Here is a 16,463-nt window from a genome sequence, read left to right as displayed (position 1 = left end):
GGATCACGTGGTCAGACGTCCAGGACCAGCCTGGCCAACATGGTGAAACCCCATCTACACTAAAAATACAAAAAAAAAAAAAAAAAAAAAAAGAAAAGAAAAAATGCTGGGCGTGGTGGCACAAGTCTGTAATCCCAGCTACTCAGGAGGCTGAGGAAGGAGAATTGCTTGAACCCAGGAGGCAGAGGTTGCTGTGAGCCGAGATCACGCCACTGCATTCCAGCCTGGGCAACAGACTGAAATTCCGTCCTCAAAAAAAAAAAAAAAAAAAAAAGTAGCTCATCTTCCAAGTTTAACGCACAAGAGAAGAATAAAGCTAGTATAATTTCAGCTTCAAATTTTAATAAGATTACTTTATTTATTTATTTATTTTTTTTTTAAAGTTTTTTATTTTTATTTTTTTTGAGATGGAGTTTCGCTCTTGTTACCCAGGCTGGAGTGCAATGGCGCGATCTCGGCTCACCGCAACCTCCACCTCCCGGGTTCAGGCAATTCTCCTGCCTCAGCCTCCTGAGTCGCTGGGATTACAGGCACGCGCCACCATGCCCAGCTAATTTTTTGTATTTTTAGTAGAGACGGGGTTTCGCCGGGCGCGGTGGCTCAAGCCTGTAATCCCAGCACTTTGGGAGGCCGAGGCGGGTGGATCACGAGGTCAAGAGATCGAGACCATCTTGGTCAACATGGTGAAACCCCGTCTCTACTAAAAATACAAAAAATTAGCTGGGCATGGTGGCGCGTGCCTGTAATCCCAGCGACTCAGGAGGCTGAGGCAGGAGAATTGCCTGAACCCGGGAGGCGGAGGTTGCGGTGAGCCGAGATCGCGCCATTGCACTCCAGCCTGGGTAACAAGAGCGAAACTCTGTCTCAAAAAAAAAAAAAAAAAGAGACGGGGTTTTACCATGTTGACCAGGATGGTCTCGATCTCTTGACCTCGTGATCCACCCGCCTCGGCCTCCCACAGTGCTGGGATTACAGGCTTGAGCCACCGCGCCCGGCCCAAGATTACTTTATATCAAGGTAATATAGATCGCAAGGATGGTAACAGCCAGGTTTAAAGTACTTTTTGGACTATAATGTTCTAGACCAATCTCCTAGTTTTTAATTTTTGGTTTCTGATTTTTGTGTTAGAAATAATAAACTGAAAAATATTATTGTGAGTCAGGTGTGGTAGTTCACATCTGTAATCCCAGCACTTTAGGAGGCCAAGGCATGTGGATCATTTGAGGTCAGGAGTTCGAGACCAGTCTGGCCAACATGGTGAAACCCTATCACTACTAAAAATGCAAAAATTAGCCAGGCGTGGTGACACAGGCCTGTAATCTTAGCTGGTCAGGAGGCTGAGGCACGAGAATTACTTGAACCCAGCAGGTGGAGGTTGCAGTGAGCCAAGATCATGCCCAGCCTGGGCGACAGAGTGAGACTGTCTCAAAAAAAAAGAAAAAGAAAAAGAAAAATATTATTGTGGATAACTGTAGGCCTATTTCTGATTATTTCCTTAGAATGCATTCTAAACATGGATATGCTGGCTCAAGGGGTATAAATGAACACTGTAAAATCTTTTGCTGTTTCCCCAACTAAAACAGCTACTAAAAGGTGCTAATAAAAGGTGCTTTAATTTGCACTGTCACAGGAATATGATAATTGGGACAAAATTTCTAAAAATACTAATACTGCAACACAAATCAAGTTGCTTTGGGCTGCAAGTGATAGAGAACTCCATTCAAAATTATATAAACAATAGAGAAATGTATCATTTTATATAATACATCTAAAGGCAGGGCAACTTCTGGATATGTTGATTTCATACAATTTTAATAAAAGATACCACAGCCCATAGACTAACAGTGCAGGCTCTGAAGCTAGACTGTTGTGTTTGCATTCCAGTTCTTCCACTTACTAGGTGTGTGATATTGAGCAAGTTACCCTATTTTTGCCTCAAGTTTCCCTTTTGAAAGTGGTTCCATTAATAGCACCTATCTCAAGGTTGCTGTAAGAATGAAAAGAGTTAATATATATAAAATACTCATTAAGTGTTGATATTGTCAAGAGCCTAGGTCCTTTCTGTTTTTCTTTTCTTCCTTTTTTTGTAAGGGGGAAAGAGGGTCTCACTGTGTTGCCCAGGCTGGTCTCAAACTCCTAGCCTCAAGTGATCCTCCCACCTCAGCCTCCCAAAGTGCTAAGATTACATGTGTGAGCCACCACACCCAGCTTCTTTCTGTTTTTCTGTTCTCCCTTCCTCAGCATGTTAACTTTATTCCCAAGTCTTGAGACCTCAGGTCACAAGATAGCTGCAGTATGTCCAGGCATCATATTCAAAAAGACTAGCCACAGAAGAGACTAAGTAATCTTTTCTGCTTCCTTCTTAAGAGCAGGGAACCCTTTCCAGGAAATCCCAAACAGACCTCTTTCATATCCTCCTGGCTAGAAAATAGTTTACCCTACACCAATTTGTAAAAACAGGAGAATGGAATTAGCATGATTGGTTTAGACCAATTTGGATTTACCCATTAGTTACAGCCACTTTATCTATAGACATAAACCAAACAAAATCAGTTTTGTTAATAAGGAAGAAGAAAGAAATGAATATTGGGTGGATGACCAAAATATCTGCCACACATTGCATTAGAAAAAGGGGCAAACCATATGACCAGAAATTGGTAAGAGAAGAAACGCAAATGGTCAATAAATATATAAAAAATGTTCCTCTTGACTAATAAGCAAATAATGAAAATTAAAAGGAGTTGTGTTTTCACTTTCAAGTTGGCAATGATGAAAAAGAATGAAAATTGCCAGGCACAGTGGCTCACACCTGTAATCCCAGCACTTTGGGAGGCTGAGGTGGGTGGATCATGAGGTCAGGAGATTGAGACCAGCCTGGCTAACATGGGGAAACCCTGTCTCTACTAAAAATACAAAACAAAACCAAAACAAAACAAAACAAAAATAATCATCTATAACAGCAACAAACATAGAAGGTGGCCAGTAATAGGTCTTACATGAAATGTACAAAGCTTACATGGAGAAAATTATAAAATTGTACTGAAAGATGGTAAAATCCTAAATAAATGGAAATACATACCACGTTCACGGAAAGACTTGGTATCTTATTATCTTAAAGTTGTCAATTCTCTTAAAATTGATACATAGAGTTAAAGCAATTCCAACCAAAATCTCAATAAAGTTTTTAATTTAAATATCTTTTAGCAATGTTGTTTTTAAAATATATATGGAAATGGCTGAGCCAGTGGCCATGCCTGTAATCCAAGTACTTTGGGAGGGTGAGGCAGGATCGCTTGAGGCCAGGAGTTCAAGACCAGCCTGGGAAACAGAGTGAAACCCTGTCTCTACAAAAAATAAAAAAAATTAGCTGGGTATGGTGGCACACCTAGAGTCCCAGCTATGTGGGAGGCTAAGGCAGGAGGATTGCTTGATCCCACGAGGTCAAAGCTGCAGTGAGCCAAGATTGCACCACTGCATTCCAGTTTGCGCAACAGAATGAGACCCTGTCACTAGAAAATAAAATAAAATATTGGCTGGGCATGGTGGCTCATGCCTGTAGTCCCAGCACTTTGAGAGGCTGAGGTGAGTAGATCACACTGAGATTGTCCCACTGCACTCCAGCCTGGGTGACACAGTGAGACTCCATCTCAAATAAATAATAATAATAATAAATAGCCCCGGTGTGGTGGCTCACACCTGTAATCCCAGCACTTTGGGAGGCCAAGGTGGCCGGATCACGAGGTCAGGGGATTGAGATCATCATGGCCAACATGGTGAAACCCCACCTCTACTAAAAATACAAAAATTAGCTGGGCATAATAGCGCATTCCTGTAATCCCAGCTATTCCAGAGGCTGAGACAGGAGAATTGCTTGAACCAGGGAGCTGGATGTTGCAGTGAGCCAAGATTGCACCACTGCACTCCAGCCTGGTGACAGAGAAAGACTCTGTCTCAATAAATAAACAAATAAATAATACAAAATAAAATATATAATAAAAATGCAAAGGTCCAAAGCTAGTTAAATAATTCTTAAAGAAAATAATGAAGCAAGAAAAAATTTCTTACCAGAGACCAAAACTTTTGTTCAACAAAACAATAGTTGATGGGTGCAGTGGCTCATGTCTGTAATTCCTGAACTTTGGGAGGCCAAGGCAGGTGGATAACTTGAGCCCAGAAGTTCAAAACCAGCCTAAGCAACATGGTAAAACCTAATCTTTACAAAAAATAGAAAAGGCTTATGTCTGTAAATCCCAACTACTCAGGAGGCTGAGGTGTGAGGATCAATCACCTGAGCCTGGGAAGTCGAGGCTTCAGTAAGCCTTTTTTTTTTTTTTTTTTTTTTAAAGACAATAGTTAAGAGAATATCAGATTGATTCAGAAATAGGCAAATTCAGCAATGAAATCAAATAGCTCCAAAACAGACTCACGCATTACAGAAATTTGACATATGAAAGTGAGGACATTAAAAATCACTGGAGAAAGAATGGAAAAATAAAATTATATTCAACTTCTCACCCTACATAAAATGTAATTCCAAATTATATGTAAAGATATATTTTTTAGTAATCAGAAGAAAATATAGGAGATTATATTTATAATTGTGGATTAGGGAAGAATTTCTTCTTTTTTGTTTTTTTTTTTCCAGACAGGGACTCATTCTGCAGCCCAGGCTGGAGTATAGTTGTATGATTATGGCTCACTGCAGCCATGACCTCCCAGGCTCAAGAGATCCTCCCACTTCAGCCTCCCAAGTAGCTGGGACCACAGGTGTAAGCCACCATTCCTAGATAATTAAAAAAAAATTTTTTTTTTTAGAGACAAGGTCTTGCTCTGTTACCCAGGCTGGTCTCAAGCTTCAGAGCTCACACGATCCTCCTGCCTTGGCCTCCCAAAGTACAAGGATTACAGATGTGAGCCACTGCACCTGGATGGATTTTTTTTTTTTTTTAATTTTTTTGAGTTGAAGTCTCACTCTGTCACTTAGGCTGGAGTGCAGTGGTGCTATCACAGCTCACTGCAACTTCAAACTCCTAGGCTGAAGCAAATCTCTTACCTCAGCCTCCCAAGTAACTGGCACTACAGGCACATGCCACCACACTTGGCTAATTTTTAAAATTTCTTGTAGAGATAGGGTCTTGCTATTTTTCCCAGACTGGTCTAGGACTCCTCACTTCAAGTGATCCTCCTACCTTGGCCTCCCAAATTGTTGGGATTATAGGTATGTAATCTCAACACCTGGCAAATTCACTGTGCTTGGCTGAATTTCTGAAATAAGACAGAAAAGGCATTAAGTATAAAAGACAAGGCTGATACCTTTGAACACATTAAAATCAAGAACTCTGTTCAAAGACATCTCAAAGTAAAAAAGACAAGCCATAATTGGGAGAAGATACTTATTTCAACAATAAATAACTGAAAAAAGATTGTATCAAGAATATATAAAGAACTCCTACAAATCTATTTGGAAATATTTTTTAAGCCAAAAACCATAGGTAAAAGGCACAAACAGACAATTCACAAAAAACTCATGGCCAAGAAACACATGAAAAAAATAAACAGTAATCAGGAAAATGCAAATTAAGACCATAATAAAATATCCTTTTATACCTAGCTGATTCCCAAATAAGAAGATATTTTGATAATATCACTTGTCGGTAAGGATGTGGATCTGCTGAAACTCTTTAAATATTGCTGGAGGGAGCATAAATTAAGTGAACCACTTTGTACAACTAGATCTATTTGTAAAGTTGAATATACATATAGCCTATGATCCAGCTATTCCACTTATGTAAGTGCCAAGACATACACAGGACTATTTATAGTTTATATTCACCCACTCCCCCTAAAAAGATTGGAAACAACCCAAATGTCTGTTGAAAAAAAGAAATACATAAATTATGCTATAGTCACATGAAATATTAGTGCAAATATGAGAACTACAAGTTCTCACCAGTACAAGTTCACCAGTGCAAATAAGAGAATTACAGGTACATGTAACAACATGGGTAAATTTTATGAATGTCATATTGAGCAGAAAAAAGTGAAATATACCACATATTTCCTTAATTGTAAAATAACACTACACATAAATTTTATCATCTTTACCCCTTTTTTTTTTAGACGGAGTCTTGCTCTGTTGCCCAGGCTGGAGTGTAGTGGCGCGATCTCGGCTCACTGCAACCTCCGCCTCCTGGGTTCAAGCGATTCTCCTACCTCAGCCTCCTGAGTAGCTGGGACTACAGGCATGTGCCACCATGCCCGTCTAATTTTTGTATTTTTAGTAGAGATGGGTTTCACCATGCTGGCCAGGCTGGTCTCAAAATCCTGGCCTTGTGACCCACCCACCTTGGCCTCCCAAAGTGCTAGGATTATAGGCATAAGCCACCACACCTGGCCTTTACTCTTCTTAAGTGTACAGTGAAAACTGGAATGAAGTACATTCACATAGTTGTGCAATATAAAGGCACAATCATTATCCACCATCTAGCTCTAGAGCTCTTTTCAACTTGCAAAAGTAAAACTCTGTGGCCATTAAACAGTAACTCTCACCCTCCCCTCAGACCCTGGCAACCACAGTTCTACTTTCTTTTCTTTTTCTTTTTTGAGACAGGGTCTTGCCCGGAGCCCAAGCTGGGGTGCAGTGGCAGGATCATAGCTCACTGCAGGATCATACATAGCTCACTATAGCCTCAACCTCCCAGGCTCAAGAGATCCTCCCCCATCAGCCTCCCAAACTACTTGGGAGTACATGAGTGCATCACCACACCTCGTTATTTTTTGAATTTTTTGTACAGATGGGGTCTCGATGTTGTCAAGGCTCGTCTCACAACTCTTGGGCCCAAGCCATCCTCCCACATTGGCCTCCCAAAGTGCTGGGATTCAAGTGTGAGCTACTGTATCCGACCAATACAACTCTGCTTTCTATCTCTACTAATTTGAATATTTTAGTTTCAAAGTGAGTAATTGGTTCACATTCCTCAACTTGTTCATTTTGTCATCATGCTTTATAACTTGTATACACACACATATACATTCTTCAGTATATATAAAATAATATATACTTTTTTTTTTTTTAGACAAAGTCTCGCTCTGTCACCTAGGCTAGAGTGCAGTGGTGTGATCTCAGCTCACTGCAACCTCCACCTCCCAGGTTCAGGCGATTCTCCTGTGTTGGCCTCCCAAGTAGCTGGGACTATAGGCATGTGTCACCACGCCCAGCTAATTTTTGTATTAGTAGACACAGGGTTTCGTCATGTTGGCCAGGCTGGTCTCAAACTCTTGACCTTCAGGTGATCTGCCCCTCAGCCTCCCAAAGTGCCAGGATTACAAGTATGAGCCTCTATGCCTGGCCTATATACCTTATTTTTTAAAATGACTTGATATATATTTTTAAAAATGACAATATCCAAAATTGGCTATAATATGGTAAATGCTAACCAGCATGTAAATTGATACAATTTTAAAGGCATTTAAAAATTAACACACAATTAGCCAGGCATGGTGGTGTGTGCCTATAGTCCCAGCTACTCAAGAGGCTGAGGTGAGAGGATTACTTGAGCCTGGGGAGGCTGAGGCTGCAGTAGGCAGTAAGCATACCACTGCACTCCAGCCTGGACAACAGAGTGAGACCCTGTCTCAAAATAAACAAACAAATAAAAACTAACAGAAAAATTAACAAAGAGTTTATGGCTTCTTAGAGCAACTATATTTTCAACTTCGATTTCTGACGTTCATTGCTAGTACACAGAAATATAATTTTTGTATCCCTGCTAAACATATTAGTTCCAGGTGGTTTTGTTTTTGTTGCTGTTGACTCTGGGATTTTCTGTGTAGACTATCATGTCTTCTGTGAACAGGGACAATTTCTTTCTTTCCATTCTGTTATGCTTTTTCTTTTTCTTGACTTATTGCAAGGGTTAGGACTTCACATATGATGTTAAATAGGAGTGGTGAAAGTAGACATCCTCGCCTGTGCTGATCTTAGGGAGAAAGCAATCTTTTACTATGAAATATTTTTAGGTGTAGGATTTTGTAGATACCCTTTATCAAGTTCAAGAAGTTGCTTTTTGTTCTAGTTTTCTGAGAGTTTTTATCATGAATATTCAGTTTCGTTAAATGCTTCTTCCTGCATCAATCGACAGGATCATGTGGTTTTACTTCTTAGATTGTTAATATGGTATATTATATTTTTTTAAAGTGTTTAACCAGCTTTGCATTCCAGGTTTAAGTTTTACTTTGTAATTACATATTATTCTTTTTTCTTTTTTTTATGTATTGCAGGATTTGATGTGCTAGTAATTTATTGCAAATTTTTGCCTCTATGTTCATGACAGATATTGATCTGTAATTTTCTTTTCTTTGTACTGCCTTTGGCTAACTTTGGTATTGACATAATCTTTTTGGAGGGCAATTTGTCAATTGTAACGAAAGTCTTTAAAATGTGCTTGCCTAAGGATTCCACTTTGAAGAACGTATCTTAAGGAAATAGAGATTTCTATTACACACAGACTTTGGGTTCATATAGTCCTGGATTTAAGTATGAACTCATCCCTTTAGTACCTGCTTAAATTCTGTGGGTCTGTTTTCCAATCTGTAAAATGGGGATAAGAGGATCTATTTCAGACCTTATTAACTGAGACAATTCACATAGTGCCTAACATCCAGTAAGCTTTAGGTGAATAGTAACTCTTGGTATTATGTTATACTCTCTGGCCTCTCTGTAGGAAGACAACTCTGTCCAAATCGGAGGATTTCATCTTTGCTTCTGCATTGGCTCCCACTTTGAATCTCCTTAATGGTTGGTAGTCTTCCTCATCTCTAATTCTGCCGTCTTCTATTAGACATGTTAGGCCTTGAGAATACAAAAGCAACAAAAGATATGGTCCTTGTTTTCAGAGACGTGAACCTACTAGACACAGGCGCAAACAGTACCAAGTAATGTAACAGAACAAAAGTGAGGCGTCTGCCCAAGGGGCAACCGACCTTGGACACGCATTCAGAGCGTCAGTGTCAGGGCACCAGGCGGTCCCCGAGCTGGGAAGCCAGGAAGAAGAGCCGCAACTTCTTCAGTGTAGCCTTAAATCGTGGTCGGGGGGCGCCTAGAGACGTGTTGCTTCCATAGCAACGGGACCAGCCACCCTCTATAGGCCGGACGGGTTACTTCTGCTCACCTTCAGCTGAGCCAAGAAAGGCCGCTTCCGGTCCTCCAGCCCCGGAGGCGCGGGGACGCCCGGTTGGAACTGAGTGACCCGAGTCCCACGTCTCTGATTGGCTCAGACAGAGGAAGAGGGCGGGAGAGCGGCAACTAGAGGCGTGGCCTGCCTCTTCTCAAACCTGAGGTTTCCCCCCTCCCCTCACAGCGGAAGCCGACCTCGCCGGCCCCGGAAGTGTAAACTGTGTGGTCTGGCAGGTGTGGATTCCGCCGCTGAAGGCGGAAGGCAGCTACCTTAGAGATGCCTGGAGCTGCAGCGAAGAGCTCAGAGTTGTCAGAGAGGATCGAGAGCTTCGTGGAGATCCTGAAGCGGGGTGGTGGGCCCCGCAGCTCCGAGGAAATGGCTCGGGATACCCTGGGGCTGCTGCGCCAGATCATCACGGACCACCGCTGGAACAACGCGGGTGAGGCCCGCCTGCCTCCGCTGGCGAACCCGGCACCTGTCTGTTCGCGATCCCAAGGCTGAAAGTTTCCGAGGCCTCACTTCGCGTTGGCTGCTCTTATCCTCTCTCTTTTGGACTGTAGGGGAGCTGATGGAGCTGATCCGCAGAGAGGGCAGGAGGATGACGGCTGCTCAGCCCTCCGAGACCACTGTGGGCAACATGGTGCGGAGAGTGCTCAAGATTATCCGGGAGGAGTATGGCAGGTTAGGCTTACGTCCTGGGCCCCAGGTTGGATCCAGTGACACTTTGCACGGGCCCCTCTCCCTGCTCGGAGACTTTATTGGAGCTGAGCAACCCTTGTTACCTGCCTTACCACTCCTTGTCCCCACCTCTCTCTTTGGGTCTTGTTGCCTCCATAGACTCCATGGACGCAGTGATGAGAGTGATCAGCAGGAGTCCCTACACAAACTGTTGACCTCCGGAGGCCTGAACGAGGATTTCAGCTTCCATTATGCCCAACTCCAGTCCAACATCATTGAGGCAATTAATGAGCTGCTAGTGGAGCTGGGTAAGAGGCCTGACCGCTGCGAAGATGGGACTGGTCACAGGCAAATAAGGGAACAGAAGCCCCTGAAGGTTGTTCATTAGCAGAGATGGGAGATCATCAGTCTTCTGGTTCTCAGAAGTTTGTCCTTCTTACGATAAGGAAATGTTGGAACAGGTGATAGGACGAAAGTAACCCTCTCTACTTTTCCTTACAGACCAACTCTTGATAGACTGCAAATCTGTGAAGTGGCAGAGACTCTATTATGACAGAGCTTTATGTTCATTGTAAAGAAAATGAACTCCCTAGAGAACCAAGGTCGATAGACCTCTTTCACTATCTCTGAATTTTTATACACACTACAATAGATACCTCCATCTTCCTTGTCATTGTGGCCCAAGTGACCTGCAGATACTCATTTTTATAATCAGAGCATGAAGAAGCTGCTTCCAAATTCCTCCCCCATTTTTCTTCTCTGGCCATTCTCTCATGTGGAAGTGTTGTGGCCACCTTTTGGAGGAAGAGTTCTTTTAGGCAGAAGCTCTGTTTATCCGATTCTCAGCACTTTAGGATTTTCCAGATTGCCATTCCTTGGCTGAATTCATTATCTTCAGAATCACTTGTCATGAGCTGTGTAGTGACAGAGAGGTGGCTGATAGGTAGGGGCACTTCTGGAAGAGGGCAGGCAGAAAATCCCTGAGGAGTGGTGCTTCTAACAAATTGTGGGCTGGGCCCAGTGGCTCTCGCCTGTAATCCCAGCACTTTGGGTGGCGGAGGCAGGAGGATCACTTGAGGTCAGGAGTTCCAACATGGTGAAACCCCATCTCTACTAAAAATACAAAAATTAGCTGGGCGTGATGGCGCATGCCTGTAATCCTAGCTACTCGGGAGGCTGAGGCATGAGAATCGCTTGGACCTGGAAGGTGGAAGTTACAGTGAGCTGAGATCATGCCACTGCACTTCAGCCTGGGCCACAGAGTGAGACTTTGTCTCAAAAAAAAAAAAAAAAAAAAAAAGAAAGAGAGAAAGAAATTGTGACAGCTGGGCACAGTGGCTCACACCTGTAATCCCAGAACTTTGGGAGGCCAAGGTGAGTGGATTGCTGGAGACCAGGAGTTCCACATCAGCCTGGGCAACATTGTGACATTTCACTTCAGGCACATTAATCCTGTGGTACCAGGGTCTGCTAGATGGGCAGTGCATGTGAAGGGCAGACATCTTTTTCCGTACACTCGTTATGTGTTTGTGATATAGCGAGCAGTTTCATATTTTCCTTGCAAAACTCTTCTTACAGAAGGGACAATGGAAAACATCGCAGCCCAGGCTCTGGAGCACATTCACTCCAACGAGGTGATTATGACCATTGGCTTCTCCCGAACTGTAGAGGCCTTCCTCAAAGAGGCTGCCCGAAAGAGGAAATTCCATGTCATTGTAGCAGAGTGTGCTCCTTTCTGCCAGGTAAGAAGACTGCTGGAGTTGCTATGAAAAATGAAAAACGAAGAAGAAATAAACAAGGGATGGGTAGGGCCATTCCAGGCTTGAATTGATAAGCAAGACTTTGAGACATTGAGAAGATAAAGTAAAACATTAAGGGAATTTTCAAGTTGTTCATCCTGTGAACATTCTTAAAGAGTGGTTTAAGAAAGTTGGGGCTGGGCACAGTGGCTCATGCCTGTAATCCCGGCACTTTGAGAGGCTGAGGCTGGCAGATTACCTGAGGTCAGGAGTTTGAGACCAATCTGGCCAACATGATGAAACCCCATCTCTACTAAAAATACAAAAATTAGGCCAGGCACGGTTGCTCACACCCGTAATCCCAGCACTTTGGAAGGCCAAGGTGGGTGGATCACAAGGTCAAGAGATTGAGACCATCCCGGCCAACATGGTGAGACCTTGTCTCTCATAAAAATACAAAAATTAGCTGGGTGTGGTGGTGCACACCTGTAGTCCCAGCTACTCGGGAGGCTGAGGCAGGAGAATCCCTTGAACCCAGGAGGCAGAGGTTGCAGTGAGCCGAGATTGCGCCACTGCACTCCAGCCTGGAGACAGAGGGAGACTCCATTTAAAAAAAAAAAAAAAATTAGCCAGGTGTGCTGGCACATGCCTGTAATCCCAGCTACTCGGAAGGTTGAGGCAGGAGAATTGAACCTGGAAGGCAGAGGTTGCAGTGAGCCAAGATCATGCTGCTGCACTCCAGGCTGGGTGACAGAGCTAGACTCTGTCTCAAAAATAAAATAAAATAAAAGTAGATGAACTGCTGAGTCCAAGGAAAGATAAGTTGGTTCTTTTAGGAATCAAAACAGGATAAATTACCTTGGGGATGACTGATGCTTGGTGTGACCTCACTCAATCCTAAGTAAATAATTGGTCTCAAAAAGGAAATATTTAAGGATGCAGGATGTGTAGAATAAAGAGCCAGGAGCTATCTTGTCAGCAATCTTGATTCTATTATACAAGCATCTTGTATTTCCAGTTTTGTGGCCGCTCTAGTGCTGCTGTGGAGTATTACATTTATTAGCTTCCCTTGGGCTCCCCTACAGTTTACCAGAGCTATGGTAGTCCAAAAAATGAGTTATCTGTTGGATATTAAGTGCTGGATATGCCCATATCACACAGTTCTCCAGACCCAGTTACATTTGAGAGCACTTTTCATTATTTCTCACTCTTTCTCTTAGAATCGGCCTTTCTCTTCCATTGCAGGGTCATGAAATGGCTGTCAATTTGTCCAAAGCAGGTATTGAGACAACTGTCATGACTGATGCTGCCATTTTTGCTGTTATGTCAAGAGTCAACAAGGTGAGTATATTTGGAGTTACGTTGAATTCATGAAGATTATGTTTCTAAAATATTGATTTTTATCTCCTTCTGTAATATCCATGGTGAGAGAAAAAAATTTCTAGCACCTTTCAAAGTACATACTTGGGCCTTTTTTAACTGAATTTCTTTTCCCTTTTTCTGCATCATTGTTCCTCTCTTGGAGTAGCCCCTAAATTTGGTTGAAGCACTGAAAAGAATGAAGTATTAAATAGCACTAAGGCAAGAGTGTCAGTTGCTAGTGATTGGCTACAGGGCTCCTGCCTTACGCTCAAAGAGCTTGGCAGCTGTAGATAGTGAATGAAAAGGTTCCTGGCTTCTCAGAAGGTGTGGCATCTCAATTTCCAGAAAATATGGGACTAAGAACAGTAGGTTTTGCAGTTTCTTGTTCCATTTTACATCCACTCTTTCCTTGGAAACCCACTTTTAAGCTAGAACTTGTACTGAGCCAAGGATCCCTTCCCCTCTACCAGTCTGTGACCCCTCACGATGCCAGTTCTGAGGCCTGGGCATTCAGTTTTTTGTGGCCAATGGCCCTTTTAAGGCTCCACCCCAGGATGGCTCACACTTTTCTTCTTGTTCCAAAGGTGATCATTGGCACAAAGACCATCCTGGCCAATGGGGCCCTGAGAGCTGTGACAGGAACTCACACTCTGGCACTGGCAGCAAAACACCATTCCACCCCACTCATCGTCTGTGCACCTATGTTCAAACTTTCCCCACAGGTATGTCTGTCTGTCTCCAGCTAGAAGCCAGCAGAAAGAAGGAAGCCAAAGGGTAGGCTTGAACTCTGGGGCTTCAACTAACTCACTCCAGGGCCTCCATTGATCTGCATTTACTCAATGGATTATACCCTTAAGATTGTAAGGACAGTATGTAGTTGGAAAAGGCCCTTTGCTTATGATTGCCACCATTCCTGTCACCTGACCATTTCTGAAAATGCCAAGCAGGTTGAAACTAGGATCATACATACAATCAGTTTGGTTATTGTTCCAGGGCCTATCCTTTGTAACCTGAATACAAGCAGGGACTAAGTGAAGGGCCATTTCATCAGTGATAGAAGCTGTTTGCTTTGAAAATATCAACTATTTTAGGTCTCTATTTTTTAAATTGAGGTAAAATTCACATAACATACAATTAACCATTTTAAAGTATACAATTTAGTGGTATCTAGTACATTCATAGCATTGTACAACCACCACCGTCTAGTTTCAAAACTTTTTCTCCACTCTAGAAAAACACCCTGTACCCATTAAGTAATCTCTCCCTTTTTCTCCTTTTCCCCATCTCCTCTAATCTGCTCCTGTCTCTATGGGTTTGCCCATTTTGTATAAAAGGAATCATATGTGACATGTTGTGCCTGACTTTTGTCACTTAGCACAATGTTTTCAAAATTCATCCTTGTTATGTCAGAATTTCCTTTCGAGGCTGAATATTCCATTATATGAACATACCACAATTTATTAATCCATTCATCTGCTGATGGGCATTTGGGCTGGTTCCACCTTTTGGCTTTTGTTACTAATGCTGCTGTAAGCATCTGTGTATAAGTTTTCTGTGTGGACAGGTGTTTTCATTTCTCCAGGTACATTTCTAGGAGTAGAATTGCTGGGTCTCTAGTTCTAAAAATGTTTTCCTTTCTAGTTCCCCAATGAAGAAGACTCATTTCATAAGTTTGTGGCTCCTGAAGAAGTCCTGCCTTTCACAGAAGGTACAGAAGCTCTGCGTGCATATGTGCTTGCGTGTGTGTGTTGTGTGTGTTCAGGGTTTGTGCGTGTGAGTGTTGCGGTCTTTTTGTTTTGGTGGTCAGTAGACCTGAATACTGTCAGGTTGTTTTTTAATCACACTTCTTGTGGGGACTGTTTTCTTTAGCAACTCAAAGTGCTTGAGGACCTAATCAAGTCCATGTTAATTTGTTGAGACAAATATATTTTAGATCTGTTGGGGCTATGGTGGGGGTTGGATCATCTAGCATTGTCTGTGTTTGGCTTTGCATGTTGTTTGAGATACAGACAACAACCACTTGGGAAAATGAACTTGTTTTCAGTTGCTATTGGGAGTTCTTTTGGTGGACTGACTGCCAAAGGAAGCAGGCTGTGAAATGTTCCTACTTGGAAAACCCACCTGTAGCCTGGATAGTCTCATGTGTTCTTTTCTCTGGCTTCTTCTAAAGGCAGCAGCTCAGCTCATTATGCCTGCAGCCTTAGCTAAGGTGGCCTTACACACCCGCTGAGAGTAAGGCATAGTAGTTGCGGTACTAGTTCTTCTTGGAAGTTGAATGACTTTATCCCTTTATATAAACATTTATTCTTCCAGAAATAGTTATCGAGCACCTACAATGTATCCTGCACTCTACTAGGCACTGAGGATATAACAATGAATGAAAGAGATAAAACCCTCTTCCCACAGAACTTACATTCTATTGTGGAAGACATGAGAAAGTATCAGGTCATGAGGAAGAAATCAAGCAAGGGTGGTGTGATAGAAAGTGGCTAGGGGCCTAACTGACATTGAGGAAGGGTCTTAATGACATGACATTTCAGCTGAGTCCTGAATGAACAAAGTCTACTATATGAAGATCAGGGAAAGTTTTCCATGTGCTGGTGCAGGGGCGTGGCCTGTTAGAAAAAGATGGCCATACATGGCTAGATAGTAATGAGTAAGGGGGAGAGTGGTCCAATTTATAACTCGTGTGGTGTGGTAGGGAGGGCCCAGATCTTAAACTTCAATCCTGAGTTTGAATTTTATTCTAAGGGCTGTGCAGAGGCATGGGGGAGGTGTAAGCAGGGAGTGTCATGATCTGAAGTCACCTCTTCTGGTTCACATTTTTCCATAGCTTCCCATCCTTGGGGAGCTAATATGCCTGCATTCTCCATCCTGGAATCTATATGCTACTTAATTATGAGAGAGGGAGCCTCAGTTTTACCTTTAGCATGTGTGCTTGCCTTTCAGGGGACATTCTGGAGAAGGTCAGCGTGCATTGCCCTGTGTTTGACTACGTCCCCCCAGAGCTCATTACCCTCTTTATTTCCAACATCGGTGGGAATGCACCTTCCTACATCTACCGTCTGATGAGTGAACTCTACCATCCTGATGATCATGTCCTATGACCAACCACACTTGTCCTAAGCAGAGATTGCTTAGGCAGATACAGAAGGAAGAGGAGACTTGAGTGCTGCTGCTAAAACTCATCCTTGCAATGTGGGAGTGCACAGGAGTCAACCTAAAAAAATCCTTGATACTGCTGCCTGCCTTTTTAGTCACCCCTTAACAAGGGCACACATCCAGGACTGTGTCTTGCCTTTCAGATCTTAACAGAGCAGCAGGGCTTAACCTATTGATTTTGGAGACTCTTAGTGACCTGGTTGCGCCTGTGTCAGGAACTTAAACTTTCTGGTTCAGTAGTGTGTTAAACATAACACTGAATACCTTGCTGGGATACAGATTTTTGCTCAGAAATGGCTACAACACTTCTTCCTAGGCTATGCCAATAAAAGCTACTTGAAGGTTC

General features: G+C 42.8%; 1 protein-coding gene across 2 annotated transcripts; it reads left to right on the top strand.

The window, feature by feature from the left end:
* The first annotated feature begins 9,335 nt into the window (after nt 1-9,335).
* EIF2B2 (eukaryotic translation initiation factor 2B subunit beta) lies at nt 9,336-16,463 on the top strand. Of its 2 annotated transcripts, XM_032287837.1 has the most exons (8): nt 9,336-9,615; nt 9,737-9,857; nt 10,014-10,162; nt 11,433-11,596; nt 12,839-12,934; nt 13,540-13,677; nt 14,597-14,663; nt 15,905-16,463. In XM_032287837.1, exons 1-8 carry the CDS (start codon nt 9,453-9,455, stop codon nt 16,060-16,062), a joined length of 1,056 nt encoding a protein of 351 aa, XP_032143728.1. In that variant the 5' UTR covers nt 9,336-9,452; the 3' UTR covers nt 16,063-16,463. The 2 variants fall into 2 exon arrangements, with proteins under 2 accessions (XP_032143728.1, XP_032143729.1); XM_032287838.1 differs by lacking the exon at nt 13,540-13,677 and having other exon boundaries at nt 9,374-9,615.

This window comes from Sapajus apella, unplaced genomic scaffold (assembly GCF_009761245.1).
Source record: "Sapajus apella isolate SASKATOON/1434 unplaced genomic scaffold, GSC_monkey_1.0 scaffold20, whole genome shotgun sequence".
Lineage (NCBI taxonomy): Eukaryota > Metazoa > Chordata > Mammalia > Primates > Cebidae > Sapajus > Sapajus apella.
The sequence above is the reverse complement of the archived record's forward strand: the minus strand, read 5'-3'. Positions and strand labels throughout refer to the sequence as shown.

What these genes read in the sequence shown, in the direction of transcription:
- EIF2B2 (XM_032287837.1), top strand. Translation starts at nt 9,453, where the DNA reads ATGCCTGGAGCTGCAGCGAAGAGCTCAGAGTTGTCAGAGAGGATCGAG. An exon ending in ATCCGGGAGGAGTATGGCAG is followed by an intron (nt 9,858 to 10,013) that starts GTTAGGCTTACG and finishes TTGCCTCCATAG; the next exon opens with ACTCCATGGACGCAGTGATG. An exon ending in AGTGTGCTCCTTTCTGCCAG is followed by an intron (nt 11,597 to 12,838) that starts GTAAGAAGACTG and finishes CTTCCATTGCAG; the next exon opens with GGTCATGAAATGGCTGTCAA.